This window comes from Stegastes partitus, unplaced genomic scaffold (assembly GCF_000690725.1).
Source record: "Stegastes partitus isolate 25-593 unplaced genomic scaffold, Stegastes_partitus-1.0.2 Scaffold322, whole genome shotgun sequence".
NCBI classification, from domain to species: domain Eukaryota; kingdom Metazoa; phylum Chordata; class Actinopteri; family Pomacentridae; genus Stegastes; species Stegastes partitus.
In genome coordinates this window covers 354,785-369,772 of record NW_007578053.1, presented here as the reverse complement: position 1 = coordinate 369,772, position 14,988 = coordinate 354,785, and the positions used below count along the sequence as shown (strand labels likewise).

Genomic DNA, 14,988 nt, shown 5'->3' with positions numbered 1-14,988 from the left:
GACAATGGTTTTTCTGCAACAAACTGCAGCATATTGGATTTACCTTAGACAATCTGCGGAGGCTGTGAAAATTAACCAATAAACATGTACATGGTGACAAGTGGCACTTTCACCTGGAGAGTGTTGTTTTTCAAACTAATACAAATTATTTATGAACAAATCTGCAAAAATAAAAAATAGTTGTGTTAAAAATATGGCATTTACTGCACATGTATACATTACATTTGGCTCTGGTGCAGGCCACAAATTGATGAGGAGTATCTTAAGCATCATGTATAAGTTATAATTTAGTTTTGATTTTATGCTACGATTTTACCCCATTGCCAAGTTTCATTTAACTAGAACAGACACCCATCTGATTTTGTTCCAAGAAGACACTGCCGTCATTAATATAACACTGATTCTTTCAGAACGGGCCTCCGAAGGCCAGTCACAAGCCTAGCATGGGTTTCTCACAGTACAATAGGCACTCTTACAGGCTTATCATCCCCGTCATCTTCATCAGTATAATAATCATTGGCGTTATGATGTGGCTCAGTCACCAGTTACAAGTATGACACCAGTGACTTCTCTTTTTCTCTTAAAATTTGGCAAACATAAAAGCAGGTCTGTTACAGCCTACAAATTGTGTTCCGATAGTGAGACATTCTGAATCTCACCTCCGCAATACACAAGTATAACAATAAAAGGAAATCCTGTTACACTGGGTTAGGATTTGATACAAGTGTGAACGCTTTAATTTGCCAGAATGCAAATTCACCAAAGCTAAGTTATATATATGTTGACATTGGTGCACCACTGGGACAAAAAAACACACACAACCACAAACATTTGACTGTTAACAACTGCTTTGGGGTTTATTTTACAATTGAGAAAGAAATGAAACAAACTAATCGGTGCTAAAAAGTTTTTTTTTTTTTTTTTTTTACAATATTGTCGATAAAACATTGAAATGTATAGTCATTGTGCATCGCTTATTTATTTTCCACACCATTTCATGCATCAAATTGGATGCAAGTATAATTAAAATCATTTCTGTAAACCAAGCCAAAGAAGCTAAATTTGTATTTTCTTTAAAAAAGGACATTTTGTAGCTCTACAGCATATATCTATATACACCATCTGTTTTTATTTTTTATGATTTTTGTATATAAAATGACAATATAAAAGTTAGAGAATGCACACACCTTAAGATACAAAGAATGTTGAGCCGTTTCAAATGGTAAGATATGTCTTATGGAGTACTGACATTTCACTGGTAATCATTTACACGTAACGGACTGTTCTCTTTACAGTTGAATAAAGCGACACAATTTAGAAAGAGAAAGTTGTAACAAACCATACAACTGGAAAATTGCTATAAGGTGATACTTCACAACAAGGAAAAGTTTTTTGAGCAAACTTGCATACTGATGGCCATTCATTTTCGCTGATTGACTCGTAACCAGAAGCAGCATTTCAGTTTTTCCAAATGTTCACGTGATCTTTTTTTCTTTTTTTTTTTCTAATACACTTTACGAGCAGGCCGTTCATCATCAAAAAACATTGCAGTGACAGAAACCCAAGAAGGAGAGAGGGGGAGAAATGATAATCCTTGATCTTTTAAAATCTGATTTTGACAATGCAAGATATTTCAAAACATGTTCTCTTTACAAATTCAAAATTCAACTGTCTAAGGTGCTACTTCAGTCTTTCAGGTTATTCTTTCATTCTTTTGGTGTATACATTTAATTTTCACCTTCTTCATATCAAGTATTATACAGTTTTCTCTTCCACCAATTCTTTCCACTCACCACTTTTACCATTGAAGCAGTAGTTGTATTTTTGCCATGAAAAGATTAAAATCTTGTGTTTAACCTTGATTCACTAAAATACATGCACAGATCAGACAAATAGCATATAAATATATTACAAAATAAGTGTAAAAAAGCTTGGCAAAACAAAAACAAATCAACATGAAAAGACATGGTCCAGTCAGGCAGTTATCACAACAAAAAATAATAAGACTGATTTTTTTTTTTTTTTTTCTGGCGGCTCAGTTCGGCCCAGTGCAGTAACTGTGAACAATGTCATTTTAGTGCAATGAAATTCTAGTCAGTTCCACAGCTGTCAGTCTTTACCCTCAGCTCGAGACACTGCTTAAACCTTCTCCATTTTGTCTAGCTTCTCCAGTTTCTCCAAAGCAGTGACAAACACCAGGTGGTCCTCTGGAGACTTGCCATGGGTCTTGCTGAGGTGCAGTTTGACTGCGTGTTTGCTGACGAATGTCCGATTGCAAAGTCTGCACTGGTACACAGAGCCTGTGTCGTCCTCTGGCGTGGTCAAGGCTGACAGGGGGCTGCCGAATGTCATTTTGTCTGTGATCACCTTTGAGGCAGCCTGCTGCTCCCGTAGGTGCTCAGCTGACAGTTTGGACAGGTCCTTCAAGCTGAAGCCCAGGTGAGACTCCAGGTGGCTGATGTAGGAGGAGGGAGTCCTGAACTGAGAGGCACAGTCACCACAAAGGAACACAGGCTGGCACGAGTCCATGTTCTTGAGAAACTTGGTGCCCCCAGTTCGTCTCAGCTGGTACTTGACATTAGCCAGCCAGTGGGATATGGTGGTCATGGAGAGGCCTGTGAATTTACAGATGTGGACCCTTTCCTGAGGGCCCAGGTCAGTCATGGCGTAGCGGCCCTCTGGAGTCTCCCTCAGGCTAGAGGCAAACTGTGCCTGCAGGATGAGGAGATGCTGGGGATTCCAGTTGGACTGCCTCCCTTTCCTCTTCTGCACCGGCGAAAGGTCCTCTAGGGCATCCTCAAATGCGCTGCCGTCGGCATCCGACTTCTCTGAGATGGAAGAGGGAGTTGAAGATTTGGGCGTCAGTCTTCCAGTGAGGTTCTTTACCATATCAGAAATGTCCATCAGAGCGTTCTCTCTCAAAGGAGAGGAGACTGAGTCAGGGAGGGAAATGAGGGGTTTGTTGCCATTTACACTATTGTTGGCCAAGAGCACACTGCTGCTGTTGTTATTATTGTTGTTGCTATTAGTGGTGGCCTTATTTTTACTCAGGTCTATGGGCTGGTCACTGCTTTCATACAGCGGATAGTGGTTGATGGGCTCAGCTGGCTTGCCCTGAGGAGTTGGGTTGAAAGCTGGCTTATCCATCATGCTGTTGCTGATTTTGTAAAGCATAGATAGTGGATCTGCAGCTGGGCTTACAGGTTTGGAGGCCTTTCCCAGGTGTGTGTTCATGATTGACTGGAGTGCGCTGAGAGGGTTGATGAAAGGACTTTCAGGTGAGTGATCAGTGATGATGCCAAGACTGTTGCCATTAGTTACTGGGGATTGGCATGCCTCAGAGCCATTTTTTGAATGGTTGCTGTGTCCATCTACTAGGCTCTCTTTGGGCTCCTTCTTGCAGATAAGCTCTGAATCTACACTGCCTGGGCTGCTACTTCTCATACCAGACGGTTTACCTACAGAAAGGTCATTTGGAGATGCTAATTGCTCTCTCTGCTCTCTCAGTACAGGAGAAGGGGATTTGACTAACGATGGGGGCCGGCATCGCTCCAGGCTTACCATCTTCTCCTCCTTTTCTTTCTTCACAGTGGCAGCTTTTCCTGTCACTTTCTCCACAAGCTCTTCCATGGCAGTGACATTGCTCCTGAGGGGAGTAGGGGAGGAAGGGCTCCGAGGTGAGTGGATGACTGAGTTGGGGTCAGTCACCAGACCTCGTAGCCCACTGTTAAACATTGGCTGCATCTGAACACTCTGGACCGTTGGGGGCAGAACAGTCGCTGAGCTCTTCATGGCACCCTGCAGCTGGTATGCTGCATGAATGCTAGGGTAGCCACCCCATGTGGGCGTGCCTGTCTGGGCCTTGCTGATGGCACTGGACACTGTGTTCTCAAGGGATTTAAGAATATCTAAACCCTCTTTAGGTGTCTCCTCCAGATCTTCTTCTCTAAGGTATTTATATGATGTAGTGTCAGTCTCAGATTTCTCACCTGAATCATCTTTCTCCTCCTTAATTTTTCTCTCCATTGGTTCACCGCCCTCAACTTTTTCATCCTCAACTCCTTCCCTCTTTTCCTCTGACCCAGAAGACAGGGCGGGGGAAACTGGCTGGGACTTAACACTACTGGGAACAGGGAGTCTGGTGGTGGTTGGTGGTAGTGGGATAGACTGAATCTTCTCTTCCACCACTGGGTCAAAGACTAGCTGTTTGCCCTTCTTTGATGCAGAATTTGTGACCTTCAAAAAGTGACCTGTAACCATCATGTGAGCAGTCAGTTGTTGCAGTGTGTCATGCGAGCTCCCACACTCCATGCACTTGAGGATCTGCGCTTTACGAGCTTCAAACTGCCACGTGTAGCTGGCACCATTCTGGTACCCGTAGCGGTTGTTTGGCGTAACATAGGGGTTAGCTGCAGCTTTGGTGTCTTTGCCAACATCCCCAAGAGACACGCTGCCACCACCACTACCAGCATGGACAGAGTCTGGGGAGCATGGAGAGACTATAGCATCTTGGATAGCACGTTTTTTAGCTGAAGTGGGCACCAGTTTAGTGGCCAAGGCTGGCACCGGTTCTTTGAGAGGCACTTTCTGGTAATGCTTGGTCTTGATCATATGAACACTGAGATCTTGCAGAGACTCGAATGAATGGCCACAGTACATGCACTTCAGCACTTTCTGGGCATCCTCTTTCCCCTCCATCTCCATCAAGGAACGCTTGCGTGGTTTGGACCAGCGCTTCCCTTGATCCTCCTCTTTGTCCTTGTTGTCATCTCTATAATGGCCTGTCTCATTCATGTGGACTGTCAAACCCACCAGTGTGTCATAGGCAGCGCTGCAGTCTTTGCAGCGAAACTTACTTGCACCAGTAAAAACAGAGCCATACAGCTTGTTGTTCTGCCGGTAGAGCTGCACTGTGCTGAAGAGGCTAGGCTCTGGTAAAAGGTGGTAGGGGGTCTGCTGAAGAGTTTTGGCAAGTGCTGCCTGGTGCCAGTCATAGGCTACACCACTACCATTACTGGCCCCACCACTGCTGCTCCCACTGCTGCTGGTTGCACTGTGGCTACTAACGGAGCTAGCGGCTGTGCCATTGGTATTGCCACCTGCGCTGCCTGTGTGGTTGACAGTGTTACTGGAGCTCCTGCCATTATGGTGACTGCTAGCCATGTTGACCCCACTGCTCTTGTTTATGGTTGTAGTTGTGGAGACAGAGGCAGTGGAGACAGGCTCTGGAGTGGTGAGGGCACTGTTGATACTACCAGCTGCAGCAGGCTTAGATTTCATGATGTCCATTGTGATGCTAGACCAAGAGGCATCTGAGATGAGGTTTGCATAGACGGCTTTCATCTGTGCCAGGCTGTCCTGGAAAGAGAGACCGTTGTTGGGACGGAAGGGCAAAGCAGCGCCTTCCCTCTCCTGACCATCCCTGGAAGAGGTGCTCTTGAAGTCTGTAAGTCGGTCGCTAGCATCACTGAGCGGAGACCCGTATCCAGCATCCGGGTTGGTGCCATTGCTGAGTGGAGAGTCTCTGTAGCTTGGTGGCTGGCCTCCATCCACATCGTCCTCTTCCTCGTTGCACAGGAACTCAGTGTCCTGGCCATCTAATGAGAGGCCATCATCCTGCAGGTGCTCTTCCTCATCGTGAGCGCCTGCCTTAAGTTCGTCCTCGGGCATGTACGCTGGAGTACAGAGAGAGAGAGAGAGAGAGAAGACAAAAAATGGGAAAAAAAAGAAGAGAGAAAAAAGAGGTCAAATTAAACATTTACAACACACTAACAGGACCACTGACAAAATAACATGGGGCGAATACTCAATGATGGGAAATGTAGGCTTTTATATCCATCCAATGTGTGTGTGTGTGTGTGTGTGTGTATGGGTCCATATGCATGCATGCATGAGTTTGTGTGTATTTTACACACATGTGGCTCTGAAAGCCAGTGGTGAAAAAAGCCTCCAAGGGAAAAATAAATCACTGAGCTTCTGACAGTTGTCCTTTTCCTTCCCAACTATCTATTCCTCCACACATGCCTCATGTTCCCCAGGAAATGACTGGCTGTTTGGCCTTGTTAGCCAGCTGCATGCTTGCATGTTCAACTCCCCCTCTCTCATTCTTTCTCTCTTTCCCAAGCTTTACTGCATCTCACTCATCCAGTCTCTGAAGTTCAGCTCATCACATGTTCAGGTTATGCAACTGATTGGGAAAGGAAAGAAACAAAACACTAATTTGAAGATATCACAGCTTTCCCTAACTCGCTCTGATGAGCTGAAGGTCATTTTCATTTGAGCTAATAAGCAGAAACTGGCAAAACAACGATACTTAAATTGAGAATGCTACATTGTTTGTTGAAGGAAAAAGTCTGGGGCGGACAGTTTATACATTTGCACTGCTGTTGTTCTTTGATCTACCATGGCATGGACAATGCAAACAAAAAGAAGGATTTTAAGAGGAACGTGAACACATGATCAAAGAGAGAGGCGTGAGGAAAAGGAACCAAAGATGTAACAGGTTTACCAGTAAAATGTATAAAGGCAAATGAGATAGAAAGATGACTATGGGTGTGCATGTGTATGCTCGGGAAGACACAGCAAGCATCAGTAAGTAGGAGAGACAGGAGGTGGTTAGGGGGAGAACAAGTGAATGAAAAGAAGACGTGGAGGAGAGAGAAAAAGTGAGCAGGAGGTGGTGGGATTGTTGGGTGGGGAGAGAGGGTGTAAGAGAAAAAGGGAGACAGGAGAGAGAAGGAGAGAGAGAGAGAGAGAGAAGAGAGAGAAAGAGGGTGAGGGAGGCAGGGAGACAGGAAAGACGGCCCCCTAGCTTCTTCCTTTATCTCCTTCCTGCATGGTGAGATGTGTGTCCTAGATGCCAGTATCAGTCTCTCCTGATGAAACAGATGTGCTGTCAACTTCAAACGGCACGCTAACCTGTCATATCATAATCTAAGTGGACATAATACCTGATATATATACACTGGCACCATTTACTGCTGCCTGAGAGGAGATGGGTGGAGGAGGTGGGGGAGGTGAGCAGCTGCACCATCAACTGTGACTGTGTGATGATGTGCATGCGTGTGTGTGAGTGCCTCTGTAAGTGCCTGTTTGCGAATGCGCGTTTGCCCGCATGTTCGCCTCGCCATGCCTATGTGTGTGTACTTTATGCATTTTGCAGCTCATACACATTTGCTCTTACAGTGCAAACCTGAACCCACCGACCATAATATTGCCTATAAGTCTGAGTTTGCTGTGTGCTACTGATACACCCTTCTCCAAATGAGCAACATACTCCCCTAACGCCTGACAGGATTTCTGTGAAATGAGAGCACTACAGGAGAACCTGGCTGCGCTTCAATCCCACTGACAGACTGAGACCGAGACAGTTTCTAAAACTCCTGAAAATCCCTAACACAGCAGATTAGCATTATGTGCTGTACTCTCTACAACACATCTGCAGAGTGTCTTCTGTTACAGTGCCTTCCCCCTCACTAACCCGCTTCCAGAAGAGGAGGCTATCAATACATATCAGCCATTTAATATACAAAGCATCCTGCAGAACGGCTATCCATTCTTCGCAAGCGCACAAGAACAGTGCAAACATACAGTAGGAATTACCTATGTGAGTCATTCACGTCAGCTGCAGCCAAAAAATAGCTAAACCCCAATAGCTGGCAGTGTTTAATACACACACACACTCGCACACACACACACACACACACACACACACACACGAGAAGCAGCAGATCAGAAATATCCCTGGGTGAGTGACAAAACACAGACTGCAGCAGGGAGGGGCTTCGAACGATGAGCAGGTCGCCAGGGAACCCTTTGACGATCCCTGTCAATCAATTCCTGTCCTGCCATGTTGTCATGGAAACAACAAAGAGGGAGATATCAAAAGCACACAGACAAAAGACTGGCAGAGACAGACATCTGTAAAAATCACAGGCAGCAAGTGGACGGTTTCGCAAACCATAAATGTACAATATTAGTGATGAAATGTGGCTAACATGAGCCTGAAATAAACGATCTGTCCATCTGTTTTGAGATGCTGCATCTAGTCTGACAGGATGCTAAAATCCAAAGCATTAGGAAAGGGAAAATATTAAGAGCTACATATCAACTTAATCACTGCAACTTGAAGATGCGCGATTCCGACCGGTGAGCAGATTAAGCTCCTTCTCTTGTCCTGGATGCACATATGCGGAGCAACACCGGCAGCGAGGGGCGGGCTCGGGAAGGGGTAGGGCTGGCGTGCCGTCCCTGGCGGTTTGGTTTGCCGAGTGGGTGATGGCTGTGAGCAGGGCCATCTGCACGGGCGCCAAAGCGCCTGTCACTTTTGCTCGGGGACGTGCCGCCATCAAGGAGACAGGCGGCAGCGTGGCCAGGATAGGACTGCAGACTCACTGTCAGAAGCAGCAGCAATCACGGCCGCCACCAGCCACGCCAGATCACCAACAACACACGCCGAGGAGGTACGAATTAGCATCCCAGTGTCACCGATCTCCTGATACCTACACGTGGGTATAATGCACTATTAATAAAACTGGATATAAAATATGTTAAGTGCCCAAATGGGTTTGTAGTAGCCTCTTTGGGCTGTTATAAGGAGTTCTTTTAAAAATGCATAATGCACAAATAGATTGACATACAGACTCAGTAGTGCTGTAATGTACATGTTTTTAAAGGTTTTCAAATATACTTCAGGCTACAGACCCTTATTAGATTAGAGATAAGAGCTTTAAAACAGCTCAAGTGTGTGTTTTGTTTCCATCTGTCTCATTTATTATTATTCTTATTCAAATGAGAGTCCTCGTACCATGAAGCACACTTGATTCCGACTTGTGCCTAATATATAAAGATTACAGAGCACTGTGCGTCATTACAGACTTTTGCATTTGCAATCTGTGACAGGTTTGTACGTTTAACACCACAACAGATGTGAATGAGTGCAGTTGAGGAGTTGAGGAGAACAGACAGTTTGATATGACGTTTTTCTGATGAAAAGACTGTGGTGAACGCCCTGTATCCTGCCTCAACAACAACACCGGGCCTCACAGTGGGACAACACCATCAACCTAAGTACAGATCATCTCTAAAACATTCTCGTTCACACACAGCGTAACTACTTTTTTTTTTTTTTTGTATGACTTGATTTTTTGTAAATGACACCAAATGAAATACAACCAGCAGACACGTCAGCGTTTTGGCAAGGAGTGAAGCAGAAACATATCACTCCTTTTCAAAACTTTGCTATCTTTCTCCACCCTACCCATTTTTTTTTTTTTTTTGCTTTCTCCCTTTTCTTTGCTGAGAGTCTGCTGGTTGTTAAATCAATAAAACTCTCTGTCAGGCTCGCGGAGCTTCACCATTTGGCCGCTGTCAAAGCCAAACAAACCAGATAAGAAAGGCAGAAAGGCGATGAAACGAGAGAGAGAGGAAAAAGAAGGGGATGAAACCAGTCAGCCTCCCCTCGCCGCCACCTCCACCACCAGCCCCATTTCTCCAACACCCCTCCTTCTATTTATTTACACACATTTCTTTATTTATTTGATGTGAGTTTGGGAAGAGGGGGCAATCACGGCAGTCATTTGCGGCACTAATGTCCAATCACGGGCCCCTTCACTCATGTGATTTAGGCAGTGCAAGAGTGGGTTCGCGGCTGGGAATGGTGGGGGGTAGGTGTCGGGTGGGTGGGTGTAGGGGGGCAGAGGCCGTTTAGGCCGGCCCCTAATAGGAAACTGGCAGTCTTATTCCTTCCCCAGATTCTGTTTGTCACCCTGCTCACCATTACGTGCCTCTCAACCCTGATGGCTTTGGACAGGAGCTGATCAAAAAGCCATCGCTTGACCTACACGCCGTGGCAGAACGAGACTCGCGCCCTGCACAGGCAGAGGGGAAGATGAGACAGAAGAGGAGGAGGAGGGGTGTATGTCAGTGTATGGCGCAGAGAGAGGAGAGAGAGGGAAGGAGGGTGGGGTGGAGGGAGGGGGGTGATAGCTCTCGGACCGGGACAAGAGGGCTGTAAATAAAATGACATTATTATTTCCTCTGTCCCGTCATGTAGAAAAGCCAATTATGGTAATGCTGCTGCCGGCGTGTCAGAGGGAATGCTGGGATGTGCTTCCCGTGAAGCGGCTAACATGAGAGCAATGCCCTGATCAGGAACACAGGCCTCAGTTTGACAAGAGACTGAACAGATAGGAGGAAAAAGTACAGGGGGAGAAACAAGCGGGAGAAAGAGATACGAAGCTAAGAACAAAGCTTTACGCGGGCCTCGTTTTCTTAATGAATACATATTATGCTATGGGCAGGAGAAAAGCATTTTTAGCCAGAGTCCGAAGGGGTCACAACTTTTTTTTCTTACTGTCATATATTTAAAATATTTAAGTTGTCCTGAGTTGTGGAAAGCCGCTTTTTTTGGTGACAAAATCAACATGTTACAAAATTAAAACCGCCGAGGAGGTGTGTCACACAGAATCTTATTAAGTTCGGCTTCATGATACGAAAACGTTTGAGCAGCTTCTAGCCGAAGAGAAGCTATCGACCTGCAAAGTTCAGGAGTTCATGAATTATACTCTGTCACACCTCAAAATTTGACGAGATGAATTATGCAAAGACGACGGTGAAAGAGCCGGATATTGAGGGTGAAGGCGATCATTTACTTTAGAAGCTAATTCGTTCTCATCTCATCTCAGGCTTCTCCCGGTATCCCGTTCTTAAAATTCCTCCCGCGCTTGATAGGGGGGCTCTCCTTAAAATAATTCCTCAGCTACCTTTCTCCTTTCACTCCCCTCTTTCTCTTTTTCTCCCACCCTCCTCCTCCTCCTCCTTCTCCTCGCTCCAGCGTTGCTCACACGCCCACATGGGCCCCTCCCAAGCGGAATAATGGGAGCATATGGCCTAGGCAGCACCTACAGGGCCTTAAATAACTGCTGCAGCATTCCAGCTTGCTGTACCAATTTATCTCTCACCCCCCTCTGCACCCCATTTCAAAACACTTCTAGCCTGAGTTGAGCTCAGCAGACAGCGGCGGATGGGACATGTTGTTCTTCAGACACATAGCTACATAATGGACTGACGTAGAGAGTGGTGTGAAAGTGAATAAGTGCTGTGCAAACAGGATTAGGGTTGAAATTCTTTTTTATTGGCAGATATTCAGTGAGTCAACCACCAGCCTTCCTGGTAATCGTTTGTGCTGGCGGCTCCATGCAAACGCTTCAAGTCATGTTGAGTTACAGTGGGCCGGTAGCATTATGTTAAGTCACAGCACTGATGCTTCAGATAGCGGTTAGCGCGTTTTGCCCTGCAAGCAGGTGGGTATGAGGATGGCGACGCTCGACTATCTGTCAGTCTGCTTCCCGAGACTTTGGCCCATATTTCAGCAATTACGGATCAGCAAAGCAACAACTGCGAGCTGGAGGTTGAGCGAAACCTTCTTGGCCTTTGAGCGATGGTTCTGCTGCCGAAGGAGCTCAGGTTCAGTGTCTTTGTCAAAAACATTATGAGGACGCTATTTGCTCATACTGAGAGAGTCAGTTTGAATAAAAGCATCAGCTAAATACCTAAACGCGCACGACGTAGATTGATGTGGGGCCAGATTATTGTTCTGCAAACTAAGGCGGGGTCAGAGGTCAAACAGGTAGCCACTGCTAAGCCGGTACAGGTCATGCACTCATGTAAATATGTCAATATGTCCCACAGATATCCTTCTGCATGACCTTTAGAGAATGATGTATGGATTAATGGGCAGCCGATGTAGGGGAATTTGTGCATATGATTGTGTCTGGGCAGGTGTAAGATCTAAGAGGCAAGTGGGCAGGTTTGAATGTGTGTGTGTGAGTGAGGGAGAGAGAGTGAGTGTGAAAGGTGCTGCTGTTTTATTTATAGAGCGAGCGCTATTTATACCCAACTCAAAGATCAGTTCAGAGAAGCTGCTTGTGGGCCACAGCCAAGATCACTCTCCATTACAGTGCATGCACGAAACCAAAACACACACACACACACACACACACACACACACGCGCGCTCACACTCAAACACACTGGCGCACATGCAAGCAGGGGCTGCACTCACTGTCATCTCTGCTTTATGTGCATGCATACAGTAACAATGCAGGATGAATTTTACAGTGTATACAATACAAGCATGTTTTAGTTGGCGAAGGGGTGGATGAGGGATGGGAGAGCCTACGAGGGGGGTGAGTCCACACTGACTGACTGAGTGTTCTTCATGGAGTACAGCAGGCTTTAACATGCTCGGGGATCAATACAGTGAACCAGCGCCAATCGATTGCAATTCATCTGGCTTTTTTTTTTTTTTTTTTTTAATTTCATTCTCACCCACTCACACTACACACTGAGCTGCTGCTGCTGCTGTCCTGCGAGGCAATACATAAATAAACATACACACATTTGCATACACAAGAACACATAAACACAATACACACACACACACACACACACACACACCTGAGCGGGCTGGAACGATTGCACCCTCCACGCAAAAGCGGGTTCAATAAACCCTTATGGAATTTATTTATTTTTATTGAGCATATCACCCCATCCTGGTCCTCTCTGCATAACAAGGCCTGTATAATTAAACCATAAATTTCAGTGCGCTCCTTTAATTACCACAGACAATGTCAGGAGGCAGCAGAGTAAACAAATGGCTTTGAAGTGAGCAAGAAAAAAAAAAAATGCTTCGACACAGCAATGGAGAAGCTGTTCATTTTGGTGGGGATGTTGTTGCACTTGAAAAGGATGAAATGTTCAAAAGAGTGTACGTGCATGGGGAGTACAGTATGTATTTTTTCCCCTCCCGCCTTTGCTAAGAATGCTTTTGAGGGATGCAGTTTTGCTGTAGAGGGAAGGGAGGAATAATCAGTGTATCGCTGCAAGCATGACGATGTGCAAATATGTATATTTGGATGAGCATATTACGCTTGCGACTGCTAATAAAGTATGTTAGGGTGTGTGTGTGTGTGTGTGTGTGTGTGTGTGTGTGTGTGTTTGCATGTGTGTTTAAGCATTTGTTTTTCCGGAGCACACAGAAGAGACAGAAGGTGTGTTTGTTTGTATGCAATTTGATGGGGAAGCAGAGGTTCATCTGGTCCCTCTTGACCAAGACTGGAGACGTCTACATAAGTGTGTGTCTTATGCAGTATATATGCGCTCTGTGTGTGTGTGTGTGTGTGTGTGTGAGTGTGTGTGTGTGTGTGTGTTGCGTGCACGTGTGTACATTTTAGGTCAATGTCAACACACAGGCCTGCTTCTCAGCAGCTTAGCTAATTACACAAGAGCCCTGAAGGCCACTTAGAACAGGTTAGCTAATTAACAAACAGGCTGATTGCAGATTAATTGAGAGGTGTTCCTAATCTTCACCCCTAAATGCAATGACAAATGCTAACTGGCGCTAATTAGGCCGGTATGGAGAGCTGAGAGTGGAGGTTGTATTTACAGTTACCCTGACTCATATGGATGTGTGGCTCGTATCCAGCTGCCTCTTACCTACCTGCCAACAGGTTAAGTACATGAAACTTCAGTGAAACTACCGGAGAAGCTAAAATGTAATGAAGTCAGCTTCATCAGCAGCCTTTTTAGGCTATTATCCAGTGTGGCCTTAATATTTACAATACTATTTTCTTTTCTTTCATGCTTGAATAGCTGTTAATAACAGTTTCAGTAGCTTTGCTGTTATTGACATAGTCAAAAAAAAATAGAACTGCTCTTTAAATTAGTTTATGATTTTAATTTGGTATTATTATAACAATTTCTATTATTATCATTATCTGTAGTGAATTTGTTCATATATTATTTGCCACTTGTGCTTCTTATAATACCACGTTTCTTTACTTTTATCGTGAGGTCCATATTAGTTTTTAAGTTTCTCTTTGACCTCAAACCAGTTTCCAGGCTACCTGTGACGATAACGTCCATTTTTTAAAAATCTCTCTCTCATATTTTTGTTAAAGTCAAACCGTTAAGACCATAATGTTTGCAGTTGACCTTTCAGTGTGTGTGTGTGTGTGTGTGTGTGTGTGTGTGTGTGTGTGTGTGTGTGTGTGTGGGCGCATTCACGTCTGTTCCGGTGTGAATTGCGCGTGTAAAACATGAAACCTGAGACGTTGTTAACACAATGGGTTACGGTGGATTACAATGGCAAAATGAAGAGAAATAGGCCCCACAGCAGGGATCTGAACCAGCACCCGTGTGTGGATGATCACCTGCCAATAGAAAATAGACTTTGCTTCACCCCCACCACACACACACACACACACGCACACACTCAATCCTTGCAATTTTCACAGCCTCTAAAACTAGTCCCCAAGGCCCGACTTCTTCCAACTTCCATCTGCCTGGATAAATTTATCATACAGCTCCCCTGTCTATCACCAGACACCTGTGCCTTTTAGCCCCCCCCTCCCCTCCAAACACACACACTCAGATTCCACCTGGCCCCTTTCAACCTCTGACCCCACCCTCACCAAAGCCTCCCTCCTTCCTATAATCCTTCCCTACATCCATTGACTCCATTGCTTCTTCTTTCTTTACACCACCTGCGCTTTTAAATCCCTACATCAGGACAGACCATTTTACCTGAACGCACACACACGCTGCCAATAACCACACACACACACACACACACACACACACAGAAGTACCTGAACGTAAACTGATGCGCACATCCTCACCCAGATCCCAGGAAACACACACAAACATAAGTATGTACAAACACACACACACACACACACACATGCACAGTCCCTGACAAGACAACAGCCAGCAGCAGCTGCTTCCATCTCCTAGCAACAGCCAGCCTGATAGATGACCCAACGATGGATAATTACCGTAAATCACCACAGCTCACACACTACAGGAGAGAGAGGGCCGAGAGAGCTTGAGAAGGACTGGGAAAGAAAGAGAGAGGGAGACAGAGAGAGAGAGAAAGGGAAAGAGTAAGGACTGAAAGGGATCAGAACTAGAGGGCTGGGACTGGTCG

At 45.4% G+C, this 14,988-nt stretch overlaps 1 protein-coding gene across 1 annotated transcript in view; it reads right to left on the bottom strand.

Annotated features, from left to right (window-relative positions):
* Nucleotides 1-830: 830 nt before the first annotated feature.
* The window catches only part of LOC103358620 (teashirt homolog 1), a 35,235-nt gene continuing 21,077 nt past the window's right edge, over nucleotides 831-14,988 (bottom strand). The window contains exon 3 of the mRNA XM_008283651.1: nucleotides 831-5,675. Coding sequence (XP_008281873.1) covers nucleotides 2,140-5,675 — 3,536 coding nt within the window. The 3' untranslated portion in view covers nucleotides 831-2,139. The remainder of the gene's footprint in view (nucleotides 5,676-14,988) is intronic.